Source organism: Bombina bombina, chromosome 11, assembly GCF_027579735.1.
Source record: "Bombina bombina isolate aBomBom1 chromosome 11, aBomBom1.pri, whole genome shotgun sequence".
Classification (NCBI taxonomy): Eukaryota; Metazoa; Chordata; class Amphibia; order Anura; family Bombinatoridae; genus Bombina; species Bombina bombina.
In genome coordinates, this window is record NC_069509.1 from 49105159 (window position 1) to 49119859 (window position 14701).

At 40.6% G+C, this 14701-nt stretch overlaps 1 protein-coding gene across 2 annotated transcripts in view; it reads right to left on the reverse strand.

Moving 5' to 3' along the window:
- Window positions 1-13870, reverse strand: part of NDUFAB1 (NADH:ubiquinone oxidoreductase subunit AB1) — a 55139-nt gene extending 41269 nt beyond the window's left edge. For both annotated transcript variants that reach the window (XM_053694347.1, XM_053694346.1), the window contains exon 1: window positions 13667-13870. In XM_053694347.1, coding sequence (XP_053550322.1) covers window positions 13667-13813 — 147 coding nt within the window. In that variant the 5' untranslated portion in view covers window positions 13814-13870. The remainder of the gene's footprint in view (window positions 1-13666) is intronic.
- Window positions 13871-14701: the final 831 nt, after the last annotated feature.

Genomic DNA, 14701 nt, shown 5'->3' on the forward strand with positions numbered 1-14701 from the left:
AAAGCATCAACGTCCTTAGATGGTGACGTTGGTCATGTCAAGAGTAACTAGGATGAATCTACATTCCCAAATATGGCTGAAATTGGACAGACATTACAAGTGGTGCTCTTAAGAAGAGAGTAAAGTCAATAGTATTAAACTTTCATGATTCAGATAAAACATACAATTTTAAAGAGACAGTCTACTCCAGAATTATTGTTTAAAAAGAGATGATCCCTTTATTACCCATTCCCCAGTTTTGCAGAACCAACACTTATATTAAAGTGAAGGTAAACTTTGGTGAATGAAAGCCCATTTTTTTAAAAATACTACTAAAAACAGGGACACTTTCATTCATCAAAGTTTACAAAGCAGTCGTTTTGATTAAAAACTTAAAGGGACAGTCTACACCAGAATTGTTATTGTTTTAAAAGATAGATAATCCCTTTATTACCCATTCCCCAGTTTTGCATAACCAACACAGATATATATATATATTTTTTTAAATTAACTTTTTATTGAGGATGTAGGAAATGAAATATACATTACAATTCCAGGTATATCCTTCAGTATTGCTTACAATAGAATGTACAGATAGAATTCACAATTAGCAATATATCACTGGTGAGAGCAGTATAGTCCATTGCATCATGCTACAATAATTAGTAAGAGAATGTCTCACTCTTACATATAGCTTTCCGTGTTCTTTAGTGATTAAGTTTTAATGGCAACTATAATATACCTCATCCTCATTTAACTTTATAAACTATAACAAATATAATCTTTTAGTACGAGTCTGCTGTTGACAATAGTATGCCTTCTAATTGCACCGTTGTGGTCACATCTCTCCGGCCTTAACGATGGCGGAGGGGGGAAAAAATAAATAAATTATTATATAATGAAAGCACCTTGATATGTCACTAATCCCTCCCTTCACCGCCTATTTGGTGGTATAGAAATCCCCATTCACCTCTCAGGGAGGCTGTTAGCATGAGTTCAGTATGGGCAAAGGGTGTCAAAATCTGTCTCTGATGTTCAATACTTAGTGTAGCTATATAAACCCGCCATTTATTTAGAAAGTGCCTTAGGCGCTTGCAAGTGTCCATCTTAGTATCTAGCTGTTCTATGAGAAGCTGCCTAAAGAGACTATGTCTAAACTTCACAAAGGAGGGTGCTGTTTTTTCAGTCCAAACCTCCAGTATAATCTTTCTTGCGACTAGTATTACCGTCGTAAGTAAGGGGCTCATTTTGGGGTCCTGCTCTCCCCAATTCAGAAAGCATACCTGTTCTATGCCAATTTCAACCCTGGTCATCAAGGTATTGGTGGCCCAGTAAGCAATGCGCCCCCAAAACTGTGCAATCTTGGGACACCTAAGAAAATAGTGAAGCAAGTCAGGATCATTCAGTCTGCATTTACTACACTCATTCACTACTGTAGGATTCCACTTAGATGTCCTTCGGGGAGTTAGGTAATCTCTGTGTAGCATTCTGACCTGAGACTCTCTAAGTGTCATAGATAGGGTCGCCTTTCTCACATTCTCTAAGCTTTGTAGGATTGTTTCCGGTAGGCCTTCCCTACTCAAGTCAGTGCTCCACCTATCCACCAGTGTCTCCAGATTTTTTGTCTCAATCTTACCAAGTAATGTTTTGTATAATCCTGAAAGTGTGAATTTGCCTAGCTTAAACGAGATCATAGAAGGGTTGAGTGCATGTGGTTCCCAAAAATGTGAGTCTGTTTTGATCAGTTGGTCTATATAGTGTCTCATTTGTAGGTAAGCATAAAAATGCCTCCTTGGTAGACCAAACTGGAGTTGCAAGTCAGTAAATGTTTTAACTCCCTTTGTAGAGTGATCTAGAGCATCTCCCACCAAGCGTAAACCTTCCCACACAACGAAGGGGGAGGTGTCGATTCCCGGGGGGAAGTCATTGTTGTATCTTAGCGGTATCATCCTAGAGGACACACAAGTGCGTCCCAGATAGCGGAGCGTCAGCCTCCACGCCCTCAATATGTCTCTATATAGAAAGTTTCCTCGGACCTCCGCAGGAATATCACTAAAGTGGGCAAAGGGCAGGAAAGCTACACTAATGTCTCCTAGCGCCGAACCCTCCAATTCATTCGTGCAGAAGTGCTCCGTGCCAAGCTGCCAATCTAGTACCAAACACAGATATATTTATATACTTTTTACCTCTGTGATTATCTTGTATCTAAGCCTCTGCAAACTGCCCCTTTATTTCAGTTCTTTTGACAGACTTGCAGTTTAGCCAATCAGTGCCTGCTCCCAGATAACTTCACGTGCACAGTGTTATCTATATGAAATACGTGAACTAACACCCTCTAGTGATGAAAAACTGTTAAAATGCATTCTGAAAAGAGGTGGCCTTCAAGGTCTAAGAAATTAGCATATGAACCTCCTAGGTTAAGCTTTCAACTAAGAATACCAAGAGAACAAAGCAAAATTGGTGATAAAAGTAAATTGGAAAATTGTTTAATATTACATGCCCTATCTGAATCATGAAAGTTTATTTTGGACTAGACTGTCCCTTTAACTTTTTTTCTTTTCACGGCCAGAGCAGCTTCCCCCTCCTGGAAATCCTCTCTTCACACGTCAGCAATGACTAATCCGGCTTCCTCCAATCACGGCTTTCCCCCCAGGGTAGTCATTGCCTGAGGCCAAGCTGTGATTGGAGGAAGCCGGATTAGTCATTGCTGACGTGTGAAGAGAGAATTTCCAGGAGAGGGGAGCTGCTCTGGCTGTGAAAAGAAAAAAGGAAAGTTTTTAATCAAAACGGCTGCTTTGTAAACTTTGATGACTGAAAGTGCCCCGGTTTTTAATAGTATTTTTAAAAAACGTGCTTTCATTCATCAAAGTTTACCTTCACTTTAATATACAGTCATGTGAAAAAGAAAGTGCACCCTCTTTGAATTCTATGGTTATACGGACATAATCAGCTGGTCCTTAGCAGGTTTCAAAATTAGGTAAATACAACCTCAGATGAACAACACATGACATATTACACCTTGTCATGATTTATTTAACAAAAATAAAGCCAAAATGGGGAAGCCATGTGTGAAAAACGAAGTACACCTTATGATTTAATAGCTTTAGCAGCAATACTTTGAAGTGATTGTTTTCTGTACGACTATCAGTCTGTCACATCATTGTGGAGGAATTCTTCTTTACAACGTTGCTTCAGTTCATTAAGGTTTGCGGGCATTAGTTTATGCACAGCTCTCAAGATCCAGCCATGGCATTTCAATGGTTTTGAGGTCTGGACTGGGCCATTTCATCTTTTCTTTTTCAGCCATTCTGTTGTAGATTTGCTGGTGTGCTTGGGATCGTTGTGCTGTTGCATGACCCAATTTTGACCCAGCTTTAGCTGTCGGACAGATGGCCTCACATTTGACTCTAAGAATACATTGATATACAGAGGAGATCATGGTCGACTCGATGACTGCAAGGTGCCTAGGTCCTGTGGCTGCAAAACAAGCCCTAATCACCCCTCCACCACTATAAGGTGTTTGTGCTGATATGCTGTGTATTATAGCAAAAACATCTCCACTTTACTCTCGTGGTCCAAAGGACCTTGTTCCAGAAGTCTTGAGGTTTGTTCAGATGCAACTTGGCAAACCTAAGCCATGCTGCCATGTTTGTTGTTGTTTTTTTTGTTTTTTTTAGAGAGAGAAGAGGCTTTCTCCTTGAACCTTCCCATACAAACCATACTTGTTCAGTCTTATTCGAATTGTAATGTCAAAACATGCTAACTGAGGTCTGTAGAGTCTGAGATGTAACTCTTGGGTTTTTGCAACTTCTCTGAGCATTGCACGGTCTACCTTGGGGTGAATTTGCTGGGACGTCACACTCCTGGGAAGATTGGAAACCGTCTTGAATGTTTTCGACGTGTGAATAAGCTTTCTCACTGTAGAATGATGAATTGTAAAATGTTTGGAAATGGTCTTATAACCCTTCCCAGAATTAAAGGTAGAAACAATGATGCTTTCCTCCTTGGCATTGTTTTATCACACACCTGAATGCTCCAGACCAACAAACTGCTAAAACTTCGGCTTTTATAGAGGTGGTCACACTTACTGATCAATTAGTCAAGGGCATTTTATTAGCAGCACCTGGCTGCTACTTAGTGGCTATGGAAGCAATTAGTGTGTCCTTAGTTTTTCACATGGATTCTCCATTTTGTTTTTTTGTTTTGTTAAATAAATCATGACAGCGTAATATGTCATGAGTTGTTGTATTTACCCAATTTTAAGACCTGCTAAGGACCAGATGATAGTTATGCCCTGTTATGTAAAACCATAGAAATCAAAAAGAGGACGTGCTTTATTTTTTTTATGAGAATGAGGAGGAAAGTAGCAGAGGCACAATCTGTTAGAAAAAGGGGATCTTGAGTGAGGCACGGAGCTCACAACAGAGGCCGAAAATGTCTCGAAGCTCAGAAGAAGCTGGCATTAAGCTCTGAGAGATTGGTCTGTCCCCCCTCTTTGGTCGTGCAGCACTACGGAAGTTTATCGCTTAGATGCAAGGCCCTGAACAAATACAGCCATAATGGAATACATTTCAGGTGCGTCTTGTGGAAAGGGTATGTGGGGGCCAACTATGGGTGTCTTTGGGGCTCCAATCCAGGGCACTATGACCTAATTTTAATGCACCAGTGGCTCCAAGATTTGTGAAACTGTGCCATAGCAAGAACAAATATAAAAAACACCATATTTATTAATGGTTATTTGTGATGGGGAGAAATACTTACAGGAAAGGTCTGACTTCCAAGTGACCTGAGCATGTCATTAAAGGGACATTAACAAACCACATAAACCCAAGTTAAAGGTACAGTAAACAACCTGTAATTACATTTTTGTTGTGTTGCTGTAGAACACTTTCAAACCTGTCCTCAGGCCTCTCTAATAACCCAGATTTTCAGGATATCTGAACCGGAGAGCAGGTTAAATAATCAGCCGATTAGTTATGGTTATTTAACTTGCTGTCACCCAAGGTAATCCTGAAAATCTGACCTGTTAACGAGGCCTGAAGACAGGTTTGAAAACCAGTGCTGTAGAACAACAAGTGCCTCACAAGGGGGTTGTGCCTCAGCTGCAAATAAAGAGTGCACAATGGCACGTGCACCTGTCACAGTTCTGGTTCTTCTTACCAAAAGTGTGCCCATGCTACCATAATTTTGCCAGCAGCAACAGTTTGCAGAATGAATGCATAACTAATCAGCAGAACTCAATCTATGAGCCAGCGTGTCTCAGCAAAAAGCTCAGGCGTTCTACAGATTAAGTGCAAAAACATCCATACATGATTAGTTATTTGAACATACACAAGCACAAACAGAACTCCCTTCGTTCATATTAAAGGGGTAGAAAGGTCAAAAATTAAATGTGCATGGGTGCATTTTAATTTGAAATATAAGCATCTTTGTAGAGCTGCAACAACTAATCGATAATAATCTATTATGAAAATAGTTGTCAACGAATCTCGTAATCGATAAGTTGGTTCGCAATTAGATGGTCTGTGCACAGCACCAACTGCTTCACTCCTGCACATAGTATTGTGCTTTACCATTATGTAAAATCAAGTAAAGAGAGACGCACTCACTGAGACAGAATAGCTAGAAAAACGTCTGTGCTTGTCCACAAGGCCAGTGCCACTCAGGGTGCAGTCTCTTTTTGCACACTATGCCTTTTCACAGAGAAAAAATATCCTGTAGCATATCAGTCTGATCCTGCCCAATGACAGTCCAGCACCGAAATACCAGGCAATTCTTCTCTGAACAAGACAAACAACAAACCCAGACAATCGTTTCGGCCTCTCTTGGGCCTCGTCAGTGAGGTGCAGTCGCATATCTCTAGCACATGTGTGCAAGGAGTCCAAGTCTGGTTTCCCCCTTTTACTCTTAGGGAGACCTAAGAGAAATTTACATAAAATCAAGAAAATAGAGACGCACTCACTGAGACAGAACAATAGCTAGAAAAACTTCTGTGCTTGTCCACAAGGCCGTTGTGGGGTTGTTGTTTCTCTTGTTCAGAGAAGAATTACCTGGTATTTCGGGGCTGGACGGTCTTTGGGCAGGGTCAGACTGATATGCTACAGGATATTTTTTCTCTGTGAAGGGGCATAGTGTGCACCCTGAGTGGCACTGAAAATGAACAGGCATGGAAGTTTTTCTAGCTTTTGTTCTGTCTCAGCCGAGTGCATCTCTCTCTCTTTATATTTATGCAAATTGCTCTTGGGTCTCCCTAAGTAAAAGGGGAAACCAGACGTGGACTTCTTGCACACATGCCCTTAGAGAGATGCGTCTGCACCTCACTGACGAGGCCCACAGAAGGCCGAAACGATTGTCTGGGGTTGTTTCTCTTGTTCAGAGAAGAATTGCCTGGTATTTCGGTGCTGGGCTGTCATTGGGCAGGATCAGACTGATATGCTACAGGATATTTTTTCTCTGTGAAAAGGCATAGTGTGCAAAAAGAGACTGCACCCTGAGTGGCACTGGCCTTGTGGACAAGCAGACATGCTCAGCTGAGTGCATCTCTCTCTCTTTTTTGCTTTACGATTATGCCCATAGCCTAAAGGACATCTATAGACTTCTACCTTTCACTTTTTCAGAACAGTATAAGTTAAAGGGACAGTCTACACCAGAATTTTTATTGTCTTAAAAGATAATCCCTTTATTACCCATTCCCTAGTTTTGCTTAACCAGCAGTCATATTAATACACGTTTTACCTCTGTGATTACCTTGTATCTAAGCCTCTACAGACTGCCCCCTTATTTCAGTTCTTTTGAAAGACTTGCATTTTAGCCAATCAGTGCTTACTTGTAGGTAACTCCACATGCATCAGCACAGTTATCTATATAACTCACATTAACTAACACCCTCTAGTGGTGAAAAACTCAAAATGCATTCAACATAGAGGGGGCCTTCAAGGTCTAAGAAATTAGCATATGAACCTACTAGGTTTAGCTTTCAACTACGAATACCAAGAGAACAAAGCAAAATTGGTGATAAAAGTAAATTAGAAAGTTGTTTAAAATGACATGCCCTATCTGAATCATGAAAGTTTATTTTTGACTAGACTGTCCCTTTAATTACTCCTAGCTTATGTGCAACCCAGAAATAAAATAGGAGTCATCATTAGGATTGTTTATATTAAATCAGGTGACTATGCTTTGCATGATATAGTGCCGAGCTTGTTATTTACAACTAGCCCTAGATTGATGGGATTTGTTATTTGAATTGATTTGCACTATTTTCGGCTTGCACATTTATTAGCGGATAGCTTGCTATTGCGGATTATATGTACTGTATAGATAAATGTGTACGGCTTTGTCCTGTTATTGATATATAGTCCTTAACGCTGCGGAATCTGTTGGCGCTCTACAAATAACAGATAATAGCGCTTTTGACTTTCCTTTTTTTTTTATTTTTAACTATTTGTTATTAATTGGAATATGTACCAAATTTAACCTTTATAAGTATATATCTGTAATATTAAGTGTGGACTATATATGTTTTCCATAACCTTTATAGCTGGTTATTTACCATTGCATATAGATACTCAAGATATTTTTATGTTAGAATGAAGTCCAGGCTTACTTTAACCCCTTAACGACGCATGTCGTACAGGGTACATCGCACACAACCTGGTCTTAAAAGACCAGCGATCTATCCTGTACGACATTAGGGGTTTAAAGCAGCTGGAAGCGATCCTGCTCGCTTCCAGCCACTTTTCGGTTATTGCAGGATGCCTCGATATCGAGGCATCCTGCAATAACACCCCTGGGCCATCCGATGCAGAGAGAGCCACTCTGTGGCCCTCTCTGCACCGGACATCGATGGCCGGTATCGTTGGTGGGAGGGAGCCGACTTGGGAGGCGGGTGGGCGGCCATCGATGGGGCGGGATCGGGGGCGTGGCCGTTGGGGACACGCACGCGTGCGTGGACGGGAGTTAACCGCTACACTACAGAAAAGTTTTGTTTGTATAAGTGGGAGAAAGGGGTATTTTAATGTTTAAAAAAAAAAACACAACAATTGAAGGTATCTAGGAGGGGGTTGGGGGTTGGTCTTTGGTGGTGGGGGAGCTACACTACAGAAAATGGGAACATTTTTAAAAAAACAACAATTTCATTCTAAGCTGTCTGCCAGTACCCAAGATGGCGCCCATTAAGGCAGAGGGGGGGGGGGGGGGGGGTTAGAGAGCTGTTTGATGGGGGATCAGTCAGGTTGGGGGCTTAGGGGGGGTCCTACACATCAGCATATGTAAATATGCTTTTTTAATTAAAAAAAAGCCTAAATATACCTTTTATTTTAGAACCGGCAGAGTTGCTGCCAGTACTTAAGATGGCGGGGACAATTGTGGGGTGGGGGAGGGAATAGAGCTGTTTGGGAGGGATCAGGGGGTCTGATGTTTCAGGTGGGAGGCTGAGCTCTACAATAAAGCTAAAATTAACCCTGCAAGCTCCCTACAAGCTACCTAATTAACCCCTTCACTGCTAGCCATAATACACGTGTGATGCCCAGCGGCATTTAGCGGCCTTCTAAGTACCAAAAAGCAACGCCAAAGCCATATATCTCCGCCATTTCTGAACAAAGGGGATCCCAGAGAAGCATTTACAACCATTTGTGCCATAATTGCACAAGCTGTTTGTAAATGATTTCAGTGAGAAACCTAAAATTGTGAAACATTTAAAAAAATTTTTTTAATTTTAACGCATTTGGCGGTGAAATGGTGGCATGAAATATACCAAAATGGGCCTAGATCAATACTTTGGGTTGTCTACTACACTACAGCTAAAATTAACTCTACAAGCTCCCTACATGCTCCCTAATTAACCCCTTCACTGCTGGGCATAAAACATGTGTGGTGCGCAGCGGCATTTAGCAGCCTAATTACCAAAAAGCAACGCCAAAGCCATATATGTCTGCTATTTCTGAACAAAGGGGATCCCAGAGAAGCATTTACAACCATTTATGCCATAATTGCACAAGCTGTTTGTAAAAAATCTCAGTGAGAAACCGAAAGTTTGTGAAAAAATTTGTGAAAAAGTGAACTATTTTTTTGTATTTGATCACATTTGGCGGTGAAATGGTTGCATGAAATATACCAAAATTGGCCTAGATCAATACTTTGGGATGTCTACTAAAAAAAATATATATACATGTCAATGGATTTTCAGGGATTCCTGAAAGATATCAGTGTTCCAATGTAACTAGCGCTAATTTTGAAAAAAATTGGTTTGGAAATAGCAAAGTGCTTCTTGTATTTATGGCCCTATAACTTGCAAAAAAACGCAAAGAACATGTAAACATTGGGTATTTCTAAACTCAGGACAAAATTTATAAACTATTTAGCATGGGTGTTTTTTGGTGGTTGTAGATGTGTAACAGGTTTTGGGGGGTCAAAGTTAGAAAAAGTGTGGGTTTTTTTCCATTTTTTCCTCATATTTTTTTTTACAGTAAATTATAAGATATGATGAAAATGGTATCTCTAAAAAGTCCATTTAATGGCGAGAAAAACGGTATATAATGTGTGGGTACAGTAAATGAGTAAGAGGAAAATTACAGCTAAACACAACCACCGCAAAAATTTAAAGTAGCCTTGGTCCCAAACGGACAGAAAATGGAAAAGTGCTGTGGTCATTAAGGGGTTAAGAGGCCCTTTGCATTGGTGGAGCTAACAAAGATAAATATTCCACCTTGGCGATATTGGCGAAACCCTACTTATGCATCTCAAGCACCTCAACACCATGTGAGCACCTCTTCTCTGCTGCAGGCAAAATAGCTTGCAAAAAGAGAGCCAGGCTCAGCCAGGAGCAGGTGGACATGTCATTTTTGCATTTGAATGCAAAGTTTCTGAGAGAGTGAAAAACAGAATGTTATTAACAGTGATAGTCTACCTCTTTGTAGTTCCAACTCTTTTGAAACAGTTTGAGTTTTGTTTTGTTTTTTTGCTTGATTATAAAAATGTGTTCTGCTGTCGGTTAAAAAATTAGACAAAAGTTGTGTTAATTCTGAAGTAATCGGCCGATTTATCGATTATGAAAATAATCAGTTGCAGCCCTAGATCTTTGCAATATAATTCTATTGGCAAGAATACTTCTAGTAAAAGTTATTAGTGTTTTTCATGGCATACGCACATATGCCGTGAGGGCCCAAGCACCAATATTCAAACACCATGCATGCACAGAGAGCTGGCAGTGGTGTGTATTGGTTCTGAAGTAATCTGTGTCCTACAAGCCACTCCTGAGAAGGCGCAGTGTTTAAATATTGGTGCACAAGGCCCTCACAGAATATGTGCGTATGCCACATTAAAACAGTACGTTTTATTAGAATCATTTTTGCTAATGGATGTTGCAAAATGCTTATATGTCAAATTAAAACCAATAAATTCTATGTTTTTAAGATTATTACTAGAAGACATGTGCATTTGTTTCAGAGTTATTCATGTGAGAAGTGCATCATACAAAGGTTTGTGCAAATCCAGATCTTGTGTGTTGCACAATAAATAAATATGGCTCCAATAAGAGCAAACTGCTTCTACCCAATGCACATGTCAAATTACTAGATTTAAGTACAAACTGCCAAGATTACTGGCTAATAGTCGCTCAAGGAGTAAAACATTTTTGTTTAATATCCCTTTAAACTTAGATCAATGTCTTCTCCCACTCTCCTGCACAAATCTGGGATCTTAACCCTTTCTGTGCGAACGGCGGCCCTTAGCCGTCGCAGAGTTTCCCACTCAGGTGCTACTGACAGCTCAGAGTTGTCGCTAGCACTCTCCCACCCGCTCCTACCCCAGCAATTGGGCCTGTATAGCGACAGGCATCGCCGGGGCATCACGTTATGCGAGGTGACGTCATGCACAATGACGTCACCGCGCAACTTTATTTAAAATGTACAATGTTAAGTATAGAAATAGGGGGCATGCTGCTTAGAAACCTGTATCTCAGGCATCTAAGCAGCTACAGACCCAAGACCCACCGTTGGAAAGGTAATCGCCTAACCTTTCCAACAGTCTTGGGGATCTGGAAAAAAAATTATATATATAATTAAAACAGCTTAACAACCAAGTGGAAAAGTGCTTAGCACTCAAAGGGTTAAGAGACAGAAAGGTGCATGATTTATTTAAATAGAAGCATTTGTGCAATATACTCCCATTAGCAAAAATGTTTCTAGTAAAAGTTATTGTTTTAGCATCATATGCACGTATGCTAGGTTTTTACTAAACTATCAGTATTTAAATACCAACATTGCTAGAAGTGTGGGGGTGGTGTGTATTGTGTGTGGTATAAGTCACTAGTAACTCTCTGAGAAGGTGTGGGATTTGAAAGGAAAATTGGGCACTAATGTGCATTTGCCACTAAGGGCTCGAGATTTATCAATCCATGGTGGACAGTTGCAGACTTATTTGCACCTATCATTTTGCAAGCAACAATCTGCTGCCCGAATTTAACATTGCACACGAGCGCTCCTTTGTTCTCGCATGCAACCCCACTCATGCACAGCGAATCACGCATGGGCAGGCGGTGTCAATCTCCCTGGGCAGACGAGGCACACACACACACACAGAGGCAGGCACGCAGGGTAGAATTGGTTATTAGCTTATTCAATTTTTCTGCTGCTGATAAATAACAAAAGATCCAAAAAACTAAATAAAAGGAGAAATATTTTGGAAGATGTTAATACAAATATTTAACATTTTTTATGTAACACACCTCTGTTAATGTTATTAAGAAGTTAAATGCACCAAAAACAGATACAGTTGACAATTTTTCTTCTATAGAATTAAACAAGAGATCTCTACAGATACGCAAACATGCTAAAAACTGGAAAGTGGAGAGGTTGCACATCCACATATCAGAAGTCATATTTTAAATAAAATTGTAACACATCAGACTTGTGTTCTTTATAAAATAAACAAGCAAGCAAACATTGACTCCATTATCAACTCAACTAAGCACATTTGCACACTGAGAACAAAACGTGCTAAAGAATGCTTTAGTTTCAAAATGAAGAACAGTCAGATAACCTGTTGATGTATATGAATTAGTGTATACAGACTTTTTAAAACTAACAGAGCACCTACACATGAAAAGGTTAAGGTTGTGGTCATTTAATGCCCCTAAAATTGAGCATTTATAGTGATCCCAGGAAGTTTACTTGTTTAAAACGTGCACGATGGCTGCAATTTAGTGGTCAGGGTGCCATCTACCGCTTATTGGGGAAGAAAAGAGCCGCCGTGGCCTTACACTCGGAGGACTTCACAGGTGTCCAGATATCATCCTGCGCTGTGAGTTTGTTGACACTGGGAGCCCCACATCTGTATTATGACAGAGGGGAGCCTGGGGCAGAGGGAGAGTGGGCATTCTGCAGAGTTCTAGATTTCTTAACAACCAAAGAAAACCTTTGAAGCCGCTTTGCTTACTGCATGGTGTCCCCATGAGTTCACGTAAACCTGACTGCCATGGTTCTGTGCAACAGAATGGGGTTACAGGAGGTGGTCACAGTCTGGGCCAATATGCCGGGCATCCACCATTACCTAGCAACCAAAGAATGTCTTTGTAGCCCATTCCCTTGCATGTAATTCCCAAAAGGTGTCTGGATGTAACTAAAATCTCATAAGCAGAACAGAAAATTAGATCTGGAAATAATTTGTGAAAGAAGTGTGTTTAAAAAGTCATTTTTAAAAATTATGTTTTCATTTAGCACAAGAAGGATATTTCTGTGCACCTTTCTGCAGTCATTCTGCTTTTTGACATAGCATATCGCAGAATGTTCTGCCTTGAATGTTTCTATTCAAAGATGAAATTGCATCCAAACACATTTAAAATTTTGACCTATACTTTTAAGCAAAATCAGATTGATACACACCATGAACATGCTTGAAGGTGACAATATGACCTTAAAATCAGCCAAATGAATTACATTTAACAATTGAAGTTATACACACTGACAAAACAAAAAAAGTCCCAAGGTAGATCTACATGTACTCCAAATATAACAAATATTAGATATTATGTTGAGACTGAGAACCTATCCAGAAGTGAGCACCTTAGTGAGGTCATGAAACATTTATGTAACCTGCCAGATCAACATGTGCCAAAACAGAACGATCCAGCGAGTAAATCCCACGTGTAGACCTTTGCTCCTGATATTTGTCCCTCAACATATACTCAGAGTTATATATAAGGCTAGTATGGAGCCTGACACTGCACACATATGCTGTTACACCTACCCCAAAGATACAGGAATTCCACCACCAGCCCCTGCGGAACAACCCTCTCGCAGAGTAAGTAGTCGAGAGCATCATATATTCCACAAGAGATACACTTTGGGCATAAAAATGTGAAACATCTCCCTGCAATGTGCACTAGGTCTATGGTTGCAAGATGACATGTATGTCTTTCTATAGGGTCCCTTTTAACCCATATTGGATGGGTAAATTGCTCAAGGCCAAGATTACAGCAGCTTCACATTAAAGTCTGACAGTCACCAAGTGTCAACTACCTTAACCCATTGGTGGCCAGGAAGGCAGCAGCAGTAACCAATTGATTAAACAATAAAATATGAATTAGAACACTAGAACAGCTTGATGTGAGTCCTACTTATATACCCAGGACACCCTCCGTGTCCCCGGTGACCCCTGCCCGGCCTTGACCCCCCAGTCCCCTACTTACCTGAGGAGCAAGGATAGGGAAGCCCGCGGAGGGCCTGGCCAGGGAGGAGCGCTGCCTGCAGGTGGCCGTGCTAATAGCTGGCAGGGAACGGCGGGGCAGTGACCGGAGCACGGATCGGACACACACACAGAGGGCACGGGACGCCATGACGGATTGCGGCTACCCAGGCTGCACCAGTGCGCGGACTGGACCAGTGAGACTTCCGGAGGGAATGGGTAGATCGGCAAAATCATAGAGTATAACAAGCCACAGAGCGTCCTTTACCATATAAAAGGTTAACCGAAGGTAGAGCGCCTCGCTGTGGTCATAATGCATAGTATGCAGATACCATAAATATATTATAATTTCGGGACGAAATAAACGCTCATGCGACAACAATATGAGGGCTGAATGTAGGTGTTTATTACGGCATAATAAAGCCATTCCGACCATCTTTTGCTCTTTTCGCCACATTGCTACACCTACTTGTACTGATGATTGCCCCTTTCCACCCTATTGTTACTCCCAGTTTGTATCACTGTATGCAGTTTCCGCCATGTTGGTACACCCCTAAGCACTGCCTGGAAGGTGACATTACACGTTAGAATTAGAAAAAGCATGGTTCAACAATCACGTGAACCTAAATATTCTTATTAATATTTAAGAATTATAATAATGATTAATTATAACTATGTATATTTTTACGATTTAAATCAGGGTTTATTTGATTTAAATGAAATTGATTTTAATTAAGATTTAAATCACTAATGGCAAAGCCTCTATTTAAATCATGGTTTTCTACATAAAGGTTTCAATTTTAGAATATTATCTTTTCAGATTATTTTTCCAGGTATATCAGCCATCTGTCCCACATTGCCCCATGCATTACATTTTTTTATTTTTTTTTAAATTCTATTGGGCCCATACTCAGAAGCAGCTGGCTTTGCTCTCACAGGGTTAGATTCCCTGTGGAAGAAGAATAGTGTGTAGGTTATGCAGGAGTAAGAAGGCTGTATACCCTCTGACCTCAGGTAATAATGGTGACCTCTAACCTCT